This window comes from Oryctolagus cuniculus, chromosome 6, assembly GCF_964237555.1.
Source record: "Oryctolagus cuniculus chromosome 6, mOryCun1.1, whole genome shotgun sequence".
NCBI classification, from domain to species: domain Eukaryota; kingdom Metazoa; phylum Chordata; class Mammalia; order Lagomorpha; family Leporidae; genus Oryctolagus; species Oryctolagus cuniculus.
The window spans coordinates 37,240,451-37,259,389 of NC_091437.1; the positions used below are offsets into that span (position 1 = coordinate 37,240,451).

At 51.1% G+C, this 18,939-nt stretch overlaps 1 protein-coding gene across 3 annotated transcripts in view; it reads right to left on the minus strand.

The window, feature by feature from the left end:
* PDE6A (phosphodiesterase 6A) overlaps positions 1-11,523 on the minus strand; it is a 74,417-nt gene extending 62,894 nt beyond the window's left edge. For all 3 annotated transcript variants that reach the window (XM_070076301.1, XM_070076300.1, XM_051843507.2), the window contains exons 1-4: positions 11,035-11,523; positions 3,841-3,993; positions 3,189-3,278; positions 2,090-2,230 (exon numbers count right to left, since the gene is read on the minus strand). In XM_070076301.1, the coding sequence (XP_069932402.1) occupies positions 2,090-2,230; positions 3,189-3,278; positions 3,841-3,993; positions 11,035-11,508 (858 nt within the window). In that variant the 5' untranslated portion in view covers positions 11,509-11,523. The remainder of the gene's footprint in view (positions 1-2,089; positions 2,231-3,188; positions 3,279-3,840; positions 3,994-11,034) is intronic.
* Between the last annotated feature and the right edge of the window lie 7,416 nt (positions 11,524-18,939).

Consider the following 18,939-nt stretch of genomic DNA (forward strand, 5'->3'; position numbering starts at 1 on the left):
AGATAAGCAAGTAACATATTTGGGCACTGGGTGGAACAAGAGAAGTTCACAAACACAAAAATATATTTACACAATCTCATTAGTAATCAGTGCAAAAATAATTGGAAGGAAAAAAAGTATACTACTTTTTGCCTGTTCTCATAGGAAATTTTTCTTTAAAAATATGATGTCAAAAATTTGGGGGAATGCCGGCGCCGCAGCTCACTAGGCTAATCCTCCGCCTTGCGGGGCCGGCACACCGGGTTCTAGTCCCGGTTGGGGCGCCGGATTCTGTCCCTGTTGCCCCTCTTCCAGTCCAGCTCTCTGCTGTGGCCCGGGAGTGCAGTGGAGGATGGCCCACGTGCTTGAGCCCTGCACCCCATGGGAGACCAGGATAAGTACCTGGCTCCTGTCATTGGATCAGTGCGGTGCACCGGCCGCAGCGCGCCGGCCATTGGAAGGTGAACCAACGGCAAAGAAAGACCTTTCTCTCTGTCTCTCTCTCTCACTGTCCACTCTGCCTGTAAAAAAAAAAAAAAAAAAAAAAAAAAAAAAAAATTGGGGGGAATGGAATATTTAAAAATTAAAATTTTGGGAAAATCAAAAGTGAGTGACTCTACCCCAACTCTATTCCATAGATACTCTCATTCAAGTATGTAGGTGTTCAACTCCGAGGTCATTCAATACAGCAAATATTACACAAATATTTAGAAATAATTTTAACATACAGCTGTAGCAGAAGGGAGAGATAAATTATGGTATAGTCACATCACTCAAAAGCATGAGAAGAGTAGGTGCCTAGGGTAGTAGCTAAGATGCCCTTGTCCCACGATGGAGCACCTGCCTCCAGCTCCTCCCTCCAGCTTCCTGCCAGTGTAGACCGTGAGAAGCAGTAGTGATGGCTCAAGTAGCCAGCTTCCTGCCACCCTGGATTGCATTCCTGGCTCCCAGCTTCCACCCTGGCCCAGCCTTGGCCACTGAAGGCCAATGAACCAGTTGATGGGAACACATGCTCTCTCTCCCCCTCTCCTTTTCAAACAAATAAATTTTAAAAGTGTTTTACAAAGGAATGTGATAAACCCATATGCTCTACAGAACACAGGAGATTTTTACTTCTGTTGTTGGTGACTAGCAGCTTGTTTCAGACCAGTCCTCCAACTAGAATAATCTGGACTAAAGTCTGGACCGTGTGCATGCATAATAGATATGTATAAGCATTTATGTGCAGAAATCATGGAGGTGACAAGGCAGCAAGAACTTATGGGACAAAATCCCAGAGCAAGGAGAATCTAGGGCTGTGAGCCCGAAGTCGGATTCAGCTTTTCCCGCTGACCCACTGGCTGGCAGCTGAGACTCACTGGGCAAGCAGGACACAGCTGGACTTCAGAATCGGCCAAGGATGAGGAGTCTCTGAAAACACCCCTGGCTGGTGTCCATGGTCCCCTCTCCCAGCACAGATTTGTACCCTAGGAGTAAAAGTGACCTGCAGGGGGACCTCTGTTCACCAAGCCCACAGAGTGGCTTCAGATCAGCTCCGCCTCTGGTGGGATCAGGTGCTCTGTCTTTACTCCCACTGGCTTGTGGCGAATGAAATGATCTGGCCCCATGCAGAAAATGACCAGTGCCACGAGGCAGAAACAGGTGAACAAGAGGAATGGGAGAGGCGGTCTGGGAAAACAGCCGGGAAGCACTACTGGGGGCCAGGTTGACCTCTGCCTCCTTAGCTGCCATGCCCACCACAAACCTGGCCCCCGGGGGACCAGATCTAACCATCATCTCCCTGCAAAGGCCTGGCTGAGCCTCAGGCAAACCAACTTTCAGTACATTTTCTGAGAGGTCCTGAAGGTGGCAGCTTGCTCTGCACTTTATCTAGAAGTTTCTTTGCTAGCCACCCTTACCTCCTCATCAGCCTTCTTCTCGCCTCTGCTTCCTTTTCCACCAGACTGGGGATATACAGGTGGTTTTGCTCCCCTGGCCCTGGACTGACTCCAAGGCTGCGCGGCTCCGTTCAGTACAGACCCGGGTGAAGCTCCCACAGCCGTCCCGATTCACTGGCCTCTTCCCTGCCTAGCAGAGTGGGGAGGGCTCTGGGCTCCCTCAGGTGCCTCACCTTCTGCTTGGTCATGTCCAAGAGACCCACGGAGTATCTGTCACAGTTGAGGAAGGCGCGCACCGTGTACAGGGCTTTGTGGAACTGTCTCTCAATGTCTGTAAGTTCTTCAAAGACTTTGCTCCCAGACCACAGCAATATCTGAAGAAATAGAAAAAAAAAATCAAAGTTTCTGAGGCAAAAAGCACCAGCTCATTTTGTTAGAGGAGACTAACAATTCTGTAAAGTTCTCAAAAGTTTAGCTTATGTAACCCTCAAAATAACCTAGAGAAATAGGACGATCATTCCCTTTTTATTTATTTATTTATTTGACAGATAGAGTTAGACAGTGAGAGAGAGAGAGACAGAGAGAAAGGTCTTCCCTCCACTGGTTCACCCCTCAAATGGCTGCCGTGGCCAGAGCTATGCTGATCCGAAGCTAGGAGCCAGGCACTTCCTCCTGGTCTCCCACGTGGGTGCAGGGACCCAAACACTTGGGCCATCCTCCACTGTGCTCCTGGGCCGCAGCAGAGAGCTAGACTGGAAGAGGGGCAACCGGGACTAGAACCCAGCACCCATATGGAATGCCAGCGCCACAGACAGAGGATTAACCAAGTGAGCCATGGTGCTGGCCCCAATCATCCCCATTTTACAAATGGAGAAACTGAGGCTCACAGAGGAGAGGCAACCATTTCTAGCATGGGTTGTTCAAAGGAACAATAATAAACGCGATCTGAGCACAAGTGCAATATCTACGAGGTCTCATTTTCTGTTGATAACAGTCTTTTGAGGGTGGTACCATAATTATCCCCATTTTTCAAATGAGGAGACTGAAGTTTAGAGAGATTAAAAGTGACTAGCTCAGGGTTTTAGAGCTAGAACCTGGCTGAGCAGGGACTCAAGACCCAACTGTCTGACTTGAGAACCTGTGTGCCTTAACCACCCCGAGATACTGCTTTAGAAACACCCACTGCTGTATCCCTAACGCTAGGGGTGCTGGTCAGAGACTATGCAGTGGTTCCCAGGCACCTTCACAACCACCTGCCCTGCCGGCATTGACCCCAGCCACGCTTTAGTGAAAGGACATGTCCGGTCCATTCCTTGCAGCCGGGGCCCTTACCTGGCCACGTCGGGTCTCGCAGTTGTGCAGGTAGCTCAGGTGGAACACCTTCATGATTAGATTTGCGAAGTTGAGATACTTGAGAAGAATCTAAAAATCACACAGCACGAAGGGCAGCAGATTAGAAGGAGACATCCCTCCCCTGGTCACTTCTGCCATCAGTGAATATCCGGGCATTTTAGAAGCTTCAGCAGAGGCGTTCGGGCAGATGGAGTGGTGGACTCCAAATGTGGCATTACTCGCGTGTAAAGCACACAGAATGCAGAATGCTGATGTCGCTCGGGGGTGTTAATGAAAAGTCAGCACTGCTCATCGAATCTCATGTCCCTCCGGAAAGTCACTCTTGTATGTTACCTGACCGTCACAAGTCTCCTGTGATGGGGATGCTGTAAAAACCACCCTCATTTTGCAAATAAGAAAACTGAGGCTCAGAGAAGTCGCTTGCCCAGGTCAAACAGCTAGATATTGGCAGAGTCAGGACAAGGGTCGCCCTCCCCACCTCCCGACTCCAGGGGGCAGTCTCCTGCCTTACCTCCCTCACAGAGCATCAGACTGTCTGGCAGTTGGGGAAACTGAGGCCAGGCCAAATAGCAAGAGTCCCGGGACTTGATGAGGAAGGAGAATGCGCTAGCAGTTTCTACAGCATCCTTACCTCTTCATCTCTCTTGCTGAAGTGGGTTCCATCCACTTTGTTCACGGCCATGATGACGGCTACCACGTCCTTCCCGTTCATTATGGGGGACGCCAAGATGTTCTTGGTCTGGTACTCCGTGAGGTTGTCCACAAAGTCACAGAAATGCTCATCCTGAAGGGAGGCAGAGACAGGTGCAGGCAGGTACGTGAAGAGCCAGGGCGATGCCGCGCCCCGGAGTCCCCGCTGACAGGGAGTGAGGGCGGTCCCGACTCTGGTCCTGCAGCAGGCTCTGGGTACCCAGAGGCACTTTCAGCCTGGGAGCCCCCAAAATGCGGGAGAACAAGGTGGCCTGCGATGCAGGTGGACAGCCTGCGGTGGCCGAGGTGCAAGCAAAGCACAGCAGGTGCCAGGCACGAAAGGAAGGATGAGAGAGGCTTTCTGGAGGGTGACAGTTAACCCCACATAGAAAGTTGAGTGAGAGCTGCAAGGGAGTCGGGAAGACACCTCGGTGAGTGTCACAGTGGCAGTCGCTAGCAGAGACTGGGCATGGTGCTTCACATGTATAGCCTCACCTTAATCCCCCCATAACCTAGGAGATGGGTGCTGTTAGCAGCTCTGACAGAGGGAAGAGTGTAGCTCAGGATGGCCCGTGTCGCATGTGCGAGTGACTTCAGAACCTGTCCTCAGCTCCACTGCCTCTCAGAGGAGACTGGAGAATGTTAGATTGGGGTCCAGGCCACTGAACAAAACTTTTGTCATTTTCAGTTTTTCTAACACTCCAGTTCTAGCACCATGCAGCCAACACAATGGATTTCCCCTTTCCACAAGTCCTTTTGTTGGAGTTCATTTTATTTATGTATTTGAAAGGCAGAGAGAGAGACACAGAGAGAGAGAGAGAGAAAGAGAGATCTCCCCTCCTCAAGTTTATTTACCAATTACCCACAATGCCAGGGCGGGGCCAGGTCAAAACCAGAAGCCAGAAACTCAATCCGGGTTTCCCACTGGGTAGCAGGGACTCCAGCATCTGAACCATCGCTGTCTCCCTCTCACAGTTTGTGTTAGCAGGAAGCTGGAATTGGGAACGCAGCTGGGGCCAGAACCCAGGCCTCTGATACAGGATGCTCATGTCCTCAGTGGCATCTTAACCACTGTGCTAAACAGTCACCCCATCCCTCCCCTGCACACCCCATTCTGCAAATCTCATGAAAGCCCTACTGTGTGTCAGTCCTTAAACCAAGAACTGAGGACACAGCATGAGTAAGCTTCAGGCCACACCCAGATACATCAGTGATGGTGATCCAGGCTGTAAGGGCTTGGCTCAAAGCCAGGTGGGAGTACAGAGGAGCACACAGTAACAGATCTGGTCCCCAAGCAGCCTGGGAGGCCAGAAGCAAGTGCGGTGTGGGCCGCGTGGTCAGCCCGAGCCAACAGAGCCTGGATTGTCTCAAATTCGAAAGAATCCACTTTTCTGTACCCTGTAAAGCTTCCTGACTGTCGGCATCGCTTGGGAGGCCAGCCAGCCCCAGCCAGCACTGTTCACGCCATTGAGAAAGGTGACGCGTGTCACAGAGCCAATTCACCCGACTCTTCTAAAACCGAGTCTGTAGACTCTATCGCACGATGCGGAAAGTCAGCCTGCTGCCCCACGTCTCTGGATTTCTTCCAGGTAGACTGGGATGAAATAAACAGGAAGAGCTTTGTTGTCAGTGAAGAGCCAGGTGAAGGGTAAAGGAGTTAAGAGCCAGGGGAGCTCTGCTGGAATTAGCATTGGAGGATTAGGCAAGATCTCCAAAGAGGCATTTGCCATCAGCTTTGCAGCGCTCGCCTCTATCAGGGCAAGAAAATCCAGGGGCCTCACCTGTGTCTGGGGCAGGGCACCAGTGCCACCAGAGCCCTCTTTCCCACTGAGCTCTCTGCCCTGCAGCTCCCTCCCAGGCACTCCAGCTCCCAATTTGTGGGCGCTTAGGACATCGTGGTCAGTGTGATATTTTCAGCAAACAGTGTCCCAACCAACCATGTCATCGAGCCTCCAACTCCTAGAGGCAAAAGACTTAGGACCCCTTTAGCACCACTGATTTATGTAAAAGCCCAGGGATCAGAGGCGTAGGGGAAGCCTGGAATTATTCATGCATTCATTCCGTTAGCATGAAGCAAGGGCCATCCACAGGGAGCTTCAAAAGACGCATGGAAAATGCACATTGGGAGAAAGCCATGCACAGATTTAAACATTTTTTTTATACAGCAAGAAACTCATCTTTTCCTTCCCCTTTCCCACAAATGTTTGGAAGTCGGCTACAGTAGGCACTGCTCTGGACCCTGGGGCTACCGAATAGGGGTGGCCTTTTTGCTATGGTGAGGCTTACCTTTAAATGGGAGAGATAGAGAAGAAACAAGTGAGCACTCTGCCTCCTGGCTCAGCAGGTTAAGCCTCCTCCTGCAACACCAGCATCCTGTATTGGAGCACCGGTTCGAGTCCTGGCCACTCCACTCCTGATCCACCACCCTGCTAATGCATCTGGGAAAGCAGCAGAGAGTGGCCCAAGTGCTTGGTCCCCTGCCACCCACGTGAGAAACCTGGATGAATTTCCTGGCTCCTGGCTTCCGTCTGGCCAAGACCCGGCCCTGGCCATTGCAGCTATTTGGAGAATGAACCAGCAGATGGTTCATTCTCATTCTCTTAACCCTCAGCCCACCCCCACCCCACCCCGCATTCTCTCTTCTCTCTGTCACTCTGCCTTTCTAATACATAAATCTGCAACAACTACAATGTTCTCCCTCCGACATCACCCATAGACAGTGCAGGAGGATATGGCAGCCAAGTCCTTTCGTTAGTCATGGGGGTCAGGCAAGCAGCTGAGAGAGCCAGCATGGGAGACACATTCCAAGCAGGGGCAGACAGAAGGCAGAGGCAGGAGGTGGGAATGGGCTTGGGCGATTTGAGGACAGAAAGATCCATGCAGCCAGAGCATGGAGCAGGAGAGGCAGGCTGGAGGGCAAGGAAGTTAGGGTGGGCGGCAGGCTGATCCAGCAGGGCCTGAGCTTAGATTCCAGGCATGAGGGAGCCTTGCTTCTCAGTCCCAGGTTCCCCAACCCCCTTTGCCCACAGACATGGTGCTGAGCTCTCTGGTGCCCTGTGAGGAGACCTATTGTTTAGGAAATGATAGCATCACACCAGACCCACAGCCCAGCATCTCACTAACTCCTCAACAGCCATGCCACACACAGCTGGCCTCTTCTTCATTTGACAGCTTCCTAGCTGGTAAGGGCATAGCTGTTCCCTCAAGTCATTCATTGATTCCTTCCTTGATCCACCACCGATCAATTCATTCATTCATCCATATGTACTGAGCAGGGGTTCTGTGCTGGGCATTGGATACACCAAGAGCAGTAAGCCGGGGTATTATGAGTCCACAAATCAAACTAATGTGAAGCAGCCCCTACAACAGGAGGGGTGGTAAGCTGGGGGCCCAGGGAGGGAGGGACTTGTCCCATGGGTGGCTTCAGGACCTTTCAGTCATCAGTAGTTGAACTCGCTCCTAGACTCAGTTTCCCCATTGGTAAAATCAGAATGCTGAGACAAGTCCCACTCTAAGTTTCTTTCTGGTCTAGCTTACTGGTCTAGCTTACTCCCAGGGAGGGAGGATAGCAGAGGCAGACAATGGATGTGATAGTCTCTAGGGTGACAGACCACCAGGCAATGTGGGCAAATGCTGTGTCATTCATCCACTCAGTCACCTGTAGTGAGTGCCCACTCTGTCCCAAGCACTGGACCAGGTAGGCGCTGGGGACCAATGGTGAACAAGGCAGACAGGGACCAATGTTCTGATGGGCATCCTTGCCAGGAGAAGGTAAAAGACTGACACACAAACAAACTTGGAATGACAAGTAGGCATCCCAGATTTCCTAAGTAGAAACATAGGCTGCCTAGCCAAATTTGATTTTTGGGTACTTATTAGAAAATTTTTAGTGTGAGTGTGTCCTACGTATTACATGGGATATACTTATACTAAAGCACTATCAATCAAAACTGAACCAGACAGCTAATATTTTCTCTGGTGGTGCAAATGGCAAGGCTTCCAGAGGAGGTGGTGAGGATGAGTAGGGATTTGCTAGGGAGTGGGGAGGTGCATTGCAGCCCTGGAAAACTCCATTTGCAGGTTCCAGTGCAGGGAGTGCGACCATTCCGCACGCTTCTGAAGAGTCTGGAGGCTACAAGCCTCACTTGGTGCTCAGAGTTGAACCGGACCCCAGTCCGTACCACCTTCCTCCTCTTTCTCACCCAACTCCCAGTCACTGTTTGGCAAGGAAGGCTATTCCTTGCCCAGGGCCAAGAATTGAGTGAGGGTGATAGCACTGTGGCATAGAAGGTTAAGCCTCCCCCTGCAATGCCAGCATCCCATGTGGACGCTGGTTTGAGTCCTGGCTGCTCTCTGCTAATGCAGCTGGGAAAGCAGTGGAAAATTACCCAAGTACTTGTGCCCCTGCAACCATGCAGGAGACCTGGAAGAAGCTCCTGGCCCCTGGCTTCAGCCTAGCCCAGCCCCAGCCATTTGGGGAGTGAACCAGGGCATGGAAGATACTATCCCTCCCTCCCTCCCTCCCTCCTTCTCCTTTTGTCTCTGTATTTCTACATTTCAAATTAATAAATAAATATTTTTAAAGATAATTCAGTAAGAGTTCTCAAGGAGGACAGAAGCTAATACTGATTAGACCAGGGTGGCTGCCCATACTGTCTTCACCCCCAGGCCTGGGTCATGGCCAGGGAGAGAGACCCAGGCCTGAGAGCTTGCAGAGATGGACAGGGATGGCTTCCAGGGGGGTTGCTGAGGGCTGGCCAGGAGGCACCGGGCACCCCTCAGCGGGGCTCAGCACACTGTTAGGCACCATCATTTAGAATCAGAGGCCTTCAACCCCCAAGGCTCGAGAAGACTCCAGCATCCCCCTTCTCTGTTTGCCCACAAAGCAATCTAAACTGAACGCTGCTCGTGGCGAGACTGGATTCTTCTCCGAATTCCACTTAGATCCTTAGCAAGCACCACCTAAGCACAATGATAACAGGCGACAGGAGCTGCCAGTGTGAGCCTCTCCGGGTGTCCAGAGCAGGGCTAGGTGTGGAATCATTCTCACATTTAGTCCTCACAGCAACGCAGGAGGCAGCCGCTCTCAGCCCGTGTTACGAACTGGGAAGTGAGCCCAGGTAGCTGGCTGGCTTGCCAGGGGCATGCTCTTAGAGAGTGACAGTCAACACTCACACCCTAAGCCGACTCCAGAGCACCAGATCTGAACTCTGCTCTAAGATTGGCAATGGCCTTTCTTTAAAAACATCCAGGTACCCAGGTTCATGACCTCACTTTATAGATAGGGAGGAAGTGTGGAATAACAGGGCACTTAACAGCAGGGACTAAAGGCCAGAGTGTCTGGGTTCAACATGGCCACTCTGTCACTAGCTGTGTGACCCTGAGCAACTTACATAAGCTTCCTGGGTTTTAGTTTCATTATCTGAGAAACAGGGATGGTAAGGGTTACGAGACAGGATTCTCACAATGATGAAATGAGTGAGACGATCCTTGTGGTGACCTGCTAGAGAGAGTCGAAGGGAGATGGAGTTGATTCTAATCTAGTTGGGTGAGTGGAGGAAAATTGCCCCCCCTTTCAATGCCCAGGAGGAGGTGCTAAGGGAGATTAACCCCCTGGGGTAGTCCACCCAGTATATTTCTCACAGGGGCCTTGTTTTTGTCTTATTTAATTTTTAAATTACTGTTATTTGAGAGGCATAGAGACAGAAAGAGCCCCTATCCACTGGTTCACTCCCTAAACACCCACAGGGTTGGAGCCTGGAGCTGGGCACTCAGTCCAAGTCTCTCACATGGGTTCCTGGCTCCCAGCTTTGGCCTGGCCCAGCCCTAGCTACTGCGGATACTTGGGAATTGGGCCAGGGTTTGGGAGGTCTCTGTCTCTTTCTGCCCCTGTCTTCCTGCTACTCAGTGCATGGTAGCTGCTGAAGTCCACTGCATACAAATTAATAAGTAAAAAATTTTAAACAAATTCTTACATCATTACTGGACTGCAAGTCTTTTACGCCAGATGTTCTGTGCACATCCGCCTGCACCAGACATGCTGGGTCCAGTGGGAAATGCTAGTGGAAGAGGCAGCCGTGGTCCCTGGCCTCCAGGGCTTATTATGACCAGTGGGCTTAGGGCAGAGACTGTAACAGGGGATCAAAGAGGGTCTCCCTGGGGACAGGACTTTTAAGCTGAGATCTTAAGGATATGTAGGAGTTGGCCTGGGCTGGGGCTGGGGGGAGAACTGCAGAGCATCCTCTAGCAGCTGGCAGCCAGAGAGTGGGGAGGTCATCTGTGCCACATGACAAAGGAGGTGTTTGCTAGAACTCGCAGTGGAGTCCCAGGGAGCACAGGACTCTTAGAGAAACAGTGACCACAGTTAGTTTCCAGAACAGGCCAGCCCGTCGGCCCGCCTCCTGGCACAGCACGTGAAGAAAAACAGCATCACCTCTGTGATTCACCTGCCAGAAATGCGTAAGCCGAGTGGAATCACTGAGAAACATCAGACACGTTGGTCTGTAGCCTTCCAAACTACCAGCCCCATGGACACACCGAGCGACCACTTCCGCTCCCAGCAAACTGCAGAGACGGCGGGCGCTCAGGGGCGTTGGCAGACAGCAGGCCGAGACGGAATGGGAGCTGGTTATCAGCTGCGGTGCTGCACCCCTGTTCCTTTTCCTGGCTTCGTTCCCTGCACTATAGATCCATAAGGAAGGCCCTTGGCCTGGAAAACACGCAGTGAATTACTTATAGACGAAAGGTCACGATGGCTACAACTTCCTCGCACATGGCTGGGGGGAAATGCAGAGAGAAAGCTGATGTGGCAAGATGGGAATGACCGGTGAATGTGCAGGAAAGAGACACCATTCTTCCTACTATTCCAAGCTTGCCTGTGACGTTTGAAAAAAATTTTTTTTTGAAACAGAAAGTCAAAAACAACAACAACAACAACAACAACAAAAAAAACAGAGAGTTCTGAGTAACTAAGTAATGCCTAAAGAGACGTGCTGGGTTCCTGCCCCCCACCCCTAGCCTGGTGCTGTTGGCGGCCAGCAGCTCCCCTATTCCTGTCCCCAGCACCCCGCCTCCACCCTTGCCCCCGGCACAGGTGCAAGCCCTGCTACGCTCTCTCACATAAGGAAGAGAATACCTCCTCTGTGTTGGGGACGTTGGCCAGCTTTTTAGAGTGCGCGACGTGGCCCACGACACCCATGTCCAGGGGGAAGACGATCTCAGAGTCGGGCACCACCAGACAGTCCTCCAGGGCGGCGTCCTTGTGCACGTTGAAGAGCCGCGTGGCCAGCTCCGCCACGCCGTTGCGGGTCCTGTACATGAACAGGCTCATGCGGTCTGCCTGCAGGAGGAAGCACAGCTTCTTCATGACGTTGAAGGTGCATTTCTCGGCCTGCAGGTTCTCCTGAAAGTCTCGCAGCAGGTCGAAGATGACCTCGCTCTCCTCCACGCTGCTCAGCGTGTGGTAGCTGCTGAAGTCCACGGCTGCCTCCTTGGCCCCCAGGAGGTCCGAGAGCACCTGCGCCCTGTAGCGGTGGTTGCAGTATTGTTTGGCAAAGCCAATGTTCGAGTCCAGGAATTTCTCCACCTCCTCCGCCGTGACCTCGCCCATGGCTGGGAACCCCACGGGCTGCTTTGCCGGAGAAGCTGAGATGAAGACCTTCGAGGGCACTTGTGCAGCCTGCAGCAAGGCGGATGGCCTCTTCGGGGTTTGCCCAGAGGCCCGTGTGGGAGCAGGAGCAAGCTCGGGAGATTAAGTCATTAATGCTGCCCAGGACCCTGGATTATGAGGATCAGTGTGCTCCAGATGCTTCCGGGCCCCCGGCGGGAGAAGGTGAGAGTTTCCTTTTCACCTTGGTCTGCGTAGAGCTGGAAGGGATTTCTGTGCAGAGCCGTGGGCGTGCTCAGCCAGCATCCCAGCAGAGGCTACGCAGGGGCAGCACAGGGGTGCTGGAGGGGTGCTGGTCTGCCCTCTGTGGGACTTTTCTTAACCATGTGACGTGGAAGCCCGAGTGCATCGGCTTCTCCTGGACAGTCGGCCGCTCTCACTCCTTGTGGCAGGGATGGCTGGGGCTGAGACCGCTGCCCCCCAGCCTGCCCTTCCCTCACCCCTCTCCCCCACCTCTGCTCCCCCTTTCCCGAAGCCTCCCCGGTGTGGGCCTGCAGTTTGCGTGGCCACCGCTTGGCCTGCGTCCTGCCTGTCCAGTGTGGGTCTCATATCTAAGATCTTCCCCAGCACCTCCCTGATGTCGTCACTCTAACAGTTCTCAGAAAAGCAACACAGCTGGCATGGGTGTTGTGGCGCAGTGGCTAGATTGTTGCTGGGGTGTCCCGTGTGAGAGAGCCTGGGGTTGAATCCTGCTTCTGCTTCCTAGCCAGCTTCCTGCTCATGCGCCTGGAAGGTAGCAGGTGATGGCCCGAGTGCTTGAGTCTCTGCCACGCTTATAGGAAACCAGGATGGAGTTCCTGGCTCCTGGCTTAGGCCTGCTCCGGCCCCAGCTGTTGTTGGCATTGGGGGACTGAACCAGAGGATGGAAGATCTGTCTCTCCCGCTCTCTCTCTGTCACTTTGCCTTTCAAATAAATGTATTTTTAACACACACACACACACACACACACACACCTTTCATAGTTTTCTTTTATTACGAAAGTAATACATGTTTGCAATGGAAAATACACAGAGAAGACAAAATCACCCATGATTCTGCTGCTTTGAGGTAATGTCCAGTTAGCAGTTTGGTTTCTATTCTTTCTACTGAGGCTTTTTTCTTTTTTAAGATTTATTTATTTGTTTGAAAGTCAGAGTTAGAGAGAGATGGATTGATAAAGAAGGAGAGACAGAAAAAGACCTTCCATCCATTGGCTCTCTCCCCAAATGGTTCCAACTGCCAGGCCAGGGCCAGGCCGAAGCCAGGAGCCTAGAGTTCCATCCAGGCTTCTCTCATGGGTGACAGGGACACAAGCACTTGGGCCATCTTCCACTGCTTTCCTAGGTGCACTAGCAGGGAGCTGGATTGGAAGTGGAGCAGCCGGGACTTGAACAAGTGCTCACGTGGAATGCTGGCCTTGTGGGCTGTGGATTAACTGCTGCACCACAACACTGACCCTCCACAGAGGCTTAACTTTCAAAAATCTGTTTTCTTTCAGTCTACTTTATCATTTTGTTGTTGTTTTCATGCATTTTTCCTGGCTTCCACCTGAGCCTTCTTGGTGTGAGAAATGTACACAATAGCCCAGATGCTGCTATCAGTGAATGTCAAAGGGCCAGGATGCTGGCAGGTGGAAGGAGCACTTTTCTTTTTGGATGAACTTGACTGTAGCTTCCATGACATCTCCATGCTGCAAATACTGACATCTTTACTTAGCCCCATGGAATGCATTATTATAGACAATTGAACTTTGTAAATAAACTTTGGACTTTGTAAATGAACTTGAGTGGAAAGTGGATTGCTTCCTTTGTTGAAGGGCATAATAAACTCTTGGAGCACTCACCCACCCAGCACTGTGTACAAAGGTGACCCCTACCCAGTGGTGCACATTTTGGTTCTCTAACACTAAAGCTTAGCTTTCTGATCTTTGTATTCCATGTTACGCTGTGATATTAATCTATTCTTATGGGTATAGGGTAGTTCATTCATTCTCATTGTTCCATAGTATTCCATTGGATGGATGGACCACAATTTACTGATACATTTTAAATAAAGAAAAGCCTGCCCCCATGGTCTGGCAGCAACCTGAGCTCCTCCAAACTTTTCTGCTGTAACTGACAGTAGTCTTCCACCCAACCTTTCATTCCCCGCTGTCCTTGTCCACTTCAACACAAAGGGCTGGAGTTGTGGCGTAGCAGGTGAAGCCATGGTCTGCAATGCCAGTATCCCATATGGGTGCCCATTTGTATCCTGGGTGTTTTGCTTCAGATTCAGCTCCCTGCTAGTGGCCTGAAAAGGGAAAGGCAGCTGGCCCAAGTGTTTGGGCCCCTGCTACTCATGTGGGAGAGCTTGAAGCTCCTGGATCCTGGCTTTGGCCTGGCTCAGCCTCAGCCATTGTGGCCATCTGGGGAGTGAACCAGTAGATAGATGATCTCTTTTTTCTTTCTCTGTTTCTCCCTCTCTATATGTACTATGAATTTCAAATAAATAATCTTTTTTTTTTTTTTTTGACAGGCAGAGTGGACAGTGAGAGAGAGACAGAGAGAAAGGTCTTTCTTTGCCGTTGGTTCACCCTCCAATGGCCGCCGCGGCCGGTGCACCGCGCTGATCCGAAGGCAGGAGCCAGGTGCTTCTCCTGGTCTCCCATGGGGTGCAGGGCCCAAGCACTTGGGCCATCCTCCACTGCACTCGCTGGCCACAGCAGAGAGCTGGCCTGGAAGAGGGGCAACCGGGACAGAATCTGGCGCCCCGACTGGGACTAGGACCTGGTGTGCCGGCGCCGCAAGGTGGAGGATTAGCCTAGTGAGCCGCGGCGCCAGCCAATAAATAATCTTAAAAAAAAAATACAAAAGATGCAAGGGGAAAATTAAAATCAAGAATAATCCCACTATTACCCTTGCCAATATTTTCTGTATAATTAAAAAATGTTTTCCTGGAGAAGACATATATACAAGGGGCTTCAAAACATTCTTAGCAGGTGGACATTTGGGGTTGTCATTAAGACACTGTGTGAGATGCCTGCATCTCATATGAGAGTGTCTAGAAATGAGTCCCAGTTCTGGCTCCCAATTCCAGCTTCCTGCTAATGCATAGCCTGGGAGGCAGCAGGTGATGGCTAGAGCAACAGGGTCCCCGCCATCCGTGTGAGGGAACTGGAGTGCGTTCTTGGCTCCTGGCTTCTGGTTGGCCCAGCTTGGGCTGTTGCAAGCATGTGGGGAGTGAATCAGAGGATAGAAATGCTCTCCCTCTTTCTCTCTCCATCTCTCTGCCTTCAAAATAAAATAAATCACTAAATATTTTATAAAAAATTTATTTTATTTGAAAGAACTACAGAGAGAGAGAGAGAGAGAGAGATCTTTCATTCTTTCATTTGCTGGTTCACTCCCCACATGGCGGCAATGGCCAGAGCTGGGCCAGGAGCTAGGAACTTCTCCCAGATTCATGGGTAGCAGGGGCCCAAACACTTGGGCTGTAATTCATTGCTTTTCCCAGGCCATTAGCAGGGAGCCAGATTTGAAGTGGAGCAACCAGGACTCAAACTAGTGCAAAAGGGATGCTGCAGTCACGGGCAATGGCTTTGCCTGCTATGCCACATTGCAGGCCCCTAAATAAATATTTTTAAAGTTCATAGAAAATTTACATTCATTTTTAATTCCATTCTTCCACAGACTTTTTGAAGCCTCTTTGTGTGTGTGCATGTGTGTGTGCACTTAAATACAGCTCCGAATGGCAACATGCTTTTCCCACTTTACAAAATGTCTTGAGCATCTTTCAGAGGTATTATACATTGATTTTATTTATTAATATTTTAAAGATATTTTATTTATGTGAAAAGCGGGGAGACATAGAGAGAGAGAGAGAGATCTTCCATTTACTGGTTTGCTCCCCAAATGCCTGAAACAACCAGAGATGGGCTAGGCCAAAGCCAGGAGCCCAGGAACTCCATCCAGCTCCCTGCCATGTGGGTGGCAGGGGGCAGCACTTGGGCCCTCCTCCACTTCCTTCCCAAGCCATTAGCGCTGGGTCAGAAGCAGAGCATCGGTCTAGAACAGGTGCTCTGATATGGGACGCTGGTGTCACAAGCAGCAGCTCACCCCACTGAGCAACAGCTCCAGCCGTGCCAGCCAGTTCTGGGGAGCGCGCAGCATTGCCCCGTGTGGAGGGGCCGGGGGCCACGGCGCAGCCCTCTGCAGCAGCATTTCTCAGCCTTGGCAGTGCTGGCTCTCCCATTATAGTGATCCTGCCGTGTGTGAGGCTGACCCGCCCTTGTGGGATGCTTTCCTGGTCTCCACCTATCGTGTGCAGTAATACCTCCTTTACATCGCAACACATGGACGCGTCTCAGTATTTCCCAAAGTCCTGGGTGCAAAATCACTCCCTCTGAGAACCCTTGCTCCATAGTTGTATATTTAGATTGTTTCTAACTTTTTAGACTTAGAAACCATATTGCAATGAACAGCCTTGTATTTTTTTTTTTTTTTTTGACAGGCAGAGTTAGACAGTGAGAGAGAGAGAGACAGAGAGAAAGGTCTTCCTTCCATTGGTTCATCCCCCAAATGGCTGCTACAGCCAGCCCGCTGTGGCCAGCATGCTGCGCCGATCCGAAGCCAGGAGCCAGGTGCTTCTCCTGGTCTCCCATGCGGGTACAGGGCCCAAGCACTTGGGCCATCCTCCACTGCACTCCCTGGCCACAGCAGAGAGCTGGCCTGGAAGAGGGGCAACCGGGACAGAATCCGGCCCCCCGACTGGGACTAGAACCCCGTGTGCCGGCACTGCAAGGTGGAGGATTAGCCTAGTGAGCCGTGGTGCTGGCCTCTTTTTTTAAAAAAATGTTTTATGAAGTTGACTTTTTAAAAAGATTTTATTTTTTATTTATTTATTTGAGAGGTAGAGTTACAGACAGAGTGAGAGTTAGAGGTAGTGTTAGAGAGAAAAGTCTTCCATCCTTTGCTTCACTACCTAAATGGCCGCAATGGCCAAAGCTGAGCTGATCTGAAGCCAGGAGCTTCTTCCAAGTCTACCATGCGAGAACAGGGGCCCAAGCACTTGGACTATCTTCTAGAGGAGCAGCCGGGTCATGAACCAGTCCATATGGGATGCTAGTGTCATAGGTGGAGGCTTAGCCTACTATCCATAGGGCTGGCCCCAGCCTTGTATTTCTAGGTAAAAATATCTACAAGTGAAATCTCAGATTCAAAGACTTGAGATTCAATTTCATTCATTTATTTATTTGAAGGCTGAGAGACAGAGAGAATGAGATCTCCCACTCACTGGTTGACTTCCCAAATGCCCACAACAGCCAGGGCTGGGCCAGTACGAAGCCAGGAGCCTGGAATTCAAGTGACGTCTTCTGCATGGGTGTCAAGAACCCAAACACATGAGCCATCACTTGCAGCCTCCTAGGATCTTTGTTAGCAGGAAGCTGGAATCAGGAGCAGATCTGAGGCATCTCACGTGGTGTCTTAACCACCATCCCAAATGCACACCCTCTGTCTAGGGTTTTTCATAAATTATGCTATGTGTGTATGGATGTGTGTGTGTGTAAAAGAGAGAGAGAGAGAGAGGGAGGGAGGGAGGGAGGGAGGGAGAGAGGGAGGGCGCACACACGTGCATGTCTCCATCTGGTCTACTCCCTAAATCCTTAAATGCCTGCAACAGCCAGGGCTGGGTCAGACCAAAGTTAGAAACCACGAAGTCTATCCTGGTCTCGCACATGGGTGGCAGAGCTGCATCCACTGCCTTCACTGCCTTCCCAGGCACATGAGCAGGAAGCTGCATCAGAAATATGGAGTAGCTGGGACTGGAACCGCACTCTAATCCAGGATTCAGGAGTCCCAAGCAGCGGTTTAACCCGTTGCACCACACACCTGCCTCCTAATTTTGTTCCTGACTCCAGGCTTCAGCCTGACCCAGCCTCCTGGACATTTGGGAGAGTGGACTAACAAGTGAAGGTTTCCCTTCACTCCCCTCCCCTCCCCTCCCCTCTATTCCCTTTCTCTTCCCCTCCACTCCCTCCCCTCCCCTTCCCTCCACTCCCCTTCTCTTCCCCTCCACTTCCTTCCCCTACCTTCCCCTTCCCTGCCCTCCCCTCCCCTCCCCTCCCCTCCACTCCCTTCTATTCCCTTCCCTTCCCTTCTCTTCCCTTCTCTCTCTCTGTGTCACTCTGCCTATCAAGTAAATAAAATACATCTTAAAAAAAAAAAAAAAGCAGTAGAGGGCAGAAGTCAGGCCTGGGAATGAGTTTGTACATATCACTTGCTATCTGTATAAATTAGGCCTCACTTTATCTGCAAAATTAGAATTAGTTTACATGGCTGTTGTAGAGATTAAACAAGATAATGTAATGTATAGTGCAAAGTTATACACCTGGTGAACAATCATTTGAACCATATAAAACTGTCAATGACTACACAAATGACAATCCATACTGTTTTTTTAATAATAGGTATTCATCGTGATTAGTTACTGTAACAACCACAGGCAGTGAGTTTGCTGTCACTGAAGGTATGTAAGTGAAGAACATGGCAGGGAGGACTCAAACAGCAGCATTTATATATGAAGATGCATCTGGGGCTGGCGAGTCAACAAGGAAGCTGTCGCAGCATTCCTAGAGGAATGAGGAACTGGCCCAGGACAGGGGTGGAGAGAAGGGAGAGAAATGAGCAGGTGTAGAAGAAGTGGAAGGGACACGGTGTGACCAGGAGACACAGCAGTGGAAGCCTGGGTGCCTGGTGTGTCATTGAGACCCTGTAGGAAACTGGATGCCGAGTGCTCCCGTGTGGGATGTTTCCCTGGCGTTAAATGTGGACTTAGTCTCCACTGGAGGAAACCCATCTTCCTCGCCCCGAGAGCTGGCCTCCAGAACTGCTGCAGGAGCCTTGGTAGTCCCCGCCCTCATCTTACCACGACTTTGGCCCTCGAGCTGATGGCAGACCTTGGCCACCTGTGAACCGAGTGTCCATTCAGATGGATGGGTCTCCTGTTGGGTCTGGGTCTTGGTGTTTTCACTGCACTGGGAATGTCTCTCCTTTTACCTGGTGGTGGGGGAGAGGTCTAACCTGGGCCCACAGATGAGAGACGTGAAGTTAGGCCTTGTGTGCATTGATCCAAAGCTCAGCTTCTGAAAATTCTCTGCAATGAAGAAGAGGTGGGAACCTTGTGGATGTCTCAGTCTGTTTTCTGTTTTTTCTTTTTCCTTTTCTTTTTTTTTTGACAGGCAGAGTGGACAGAGAGAGACAGAGAGAAAGGTCTTCCTTTGCCTTTGGTTCACCCTCCAATGGCCGCCGCGGCCAGCATGCTGCGGCCGGCGCACTGCGCTGATCCGAAGGCAGGAGCCAGATACTTATCCTGGTCTCCCATTGGGTGCAGGGCCCAAGCACTTGGGCCATCCTCCAC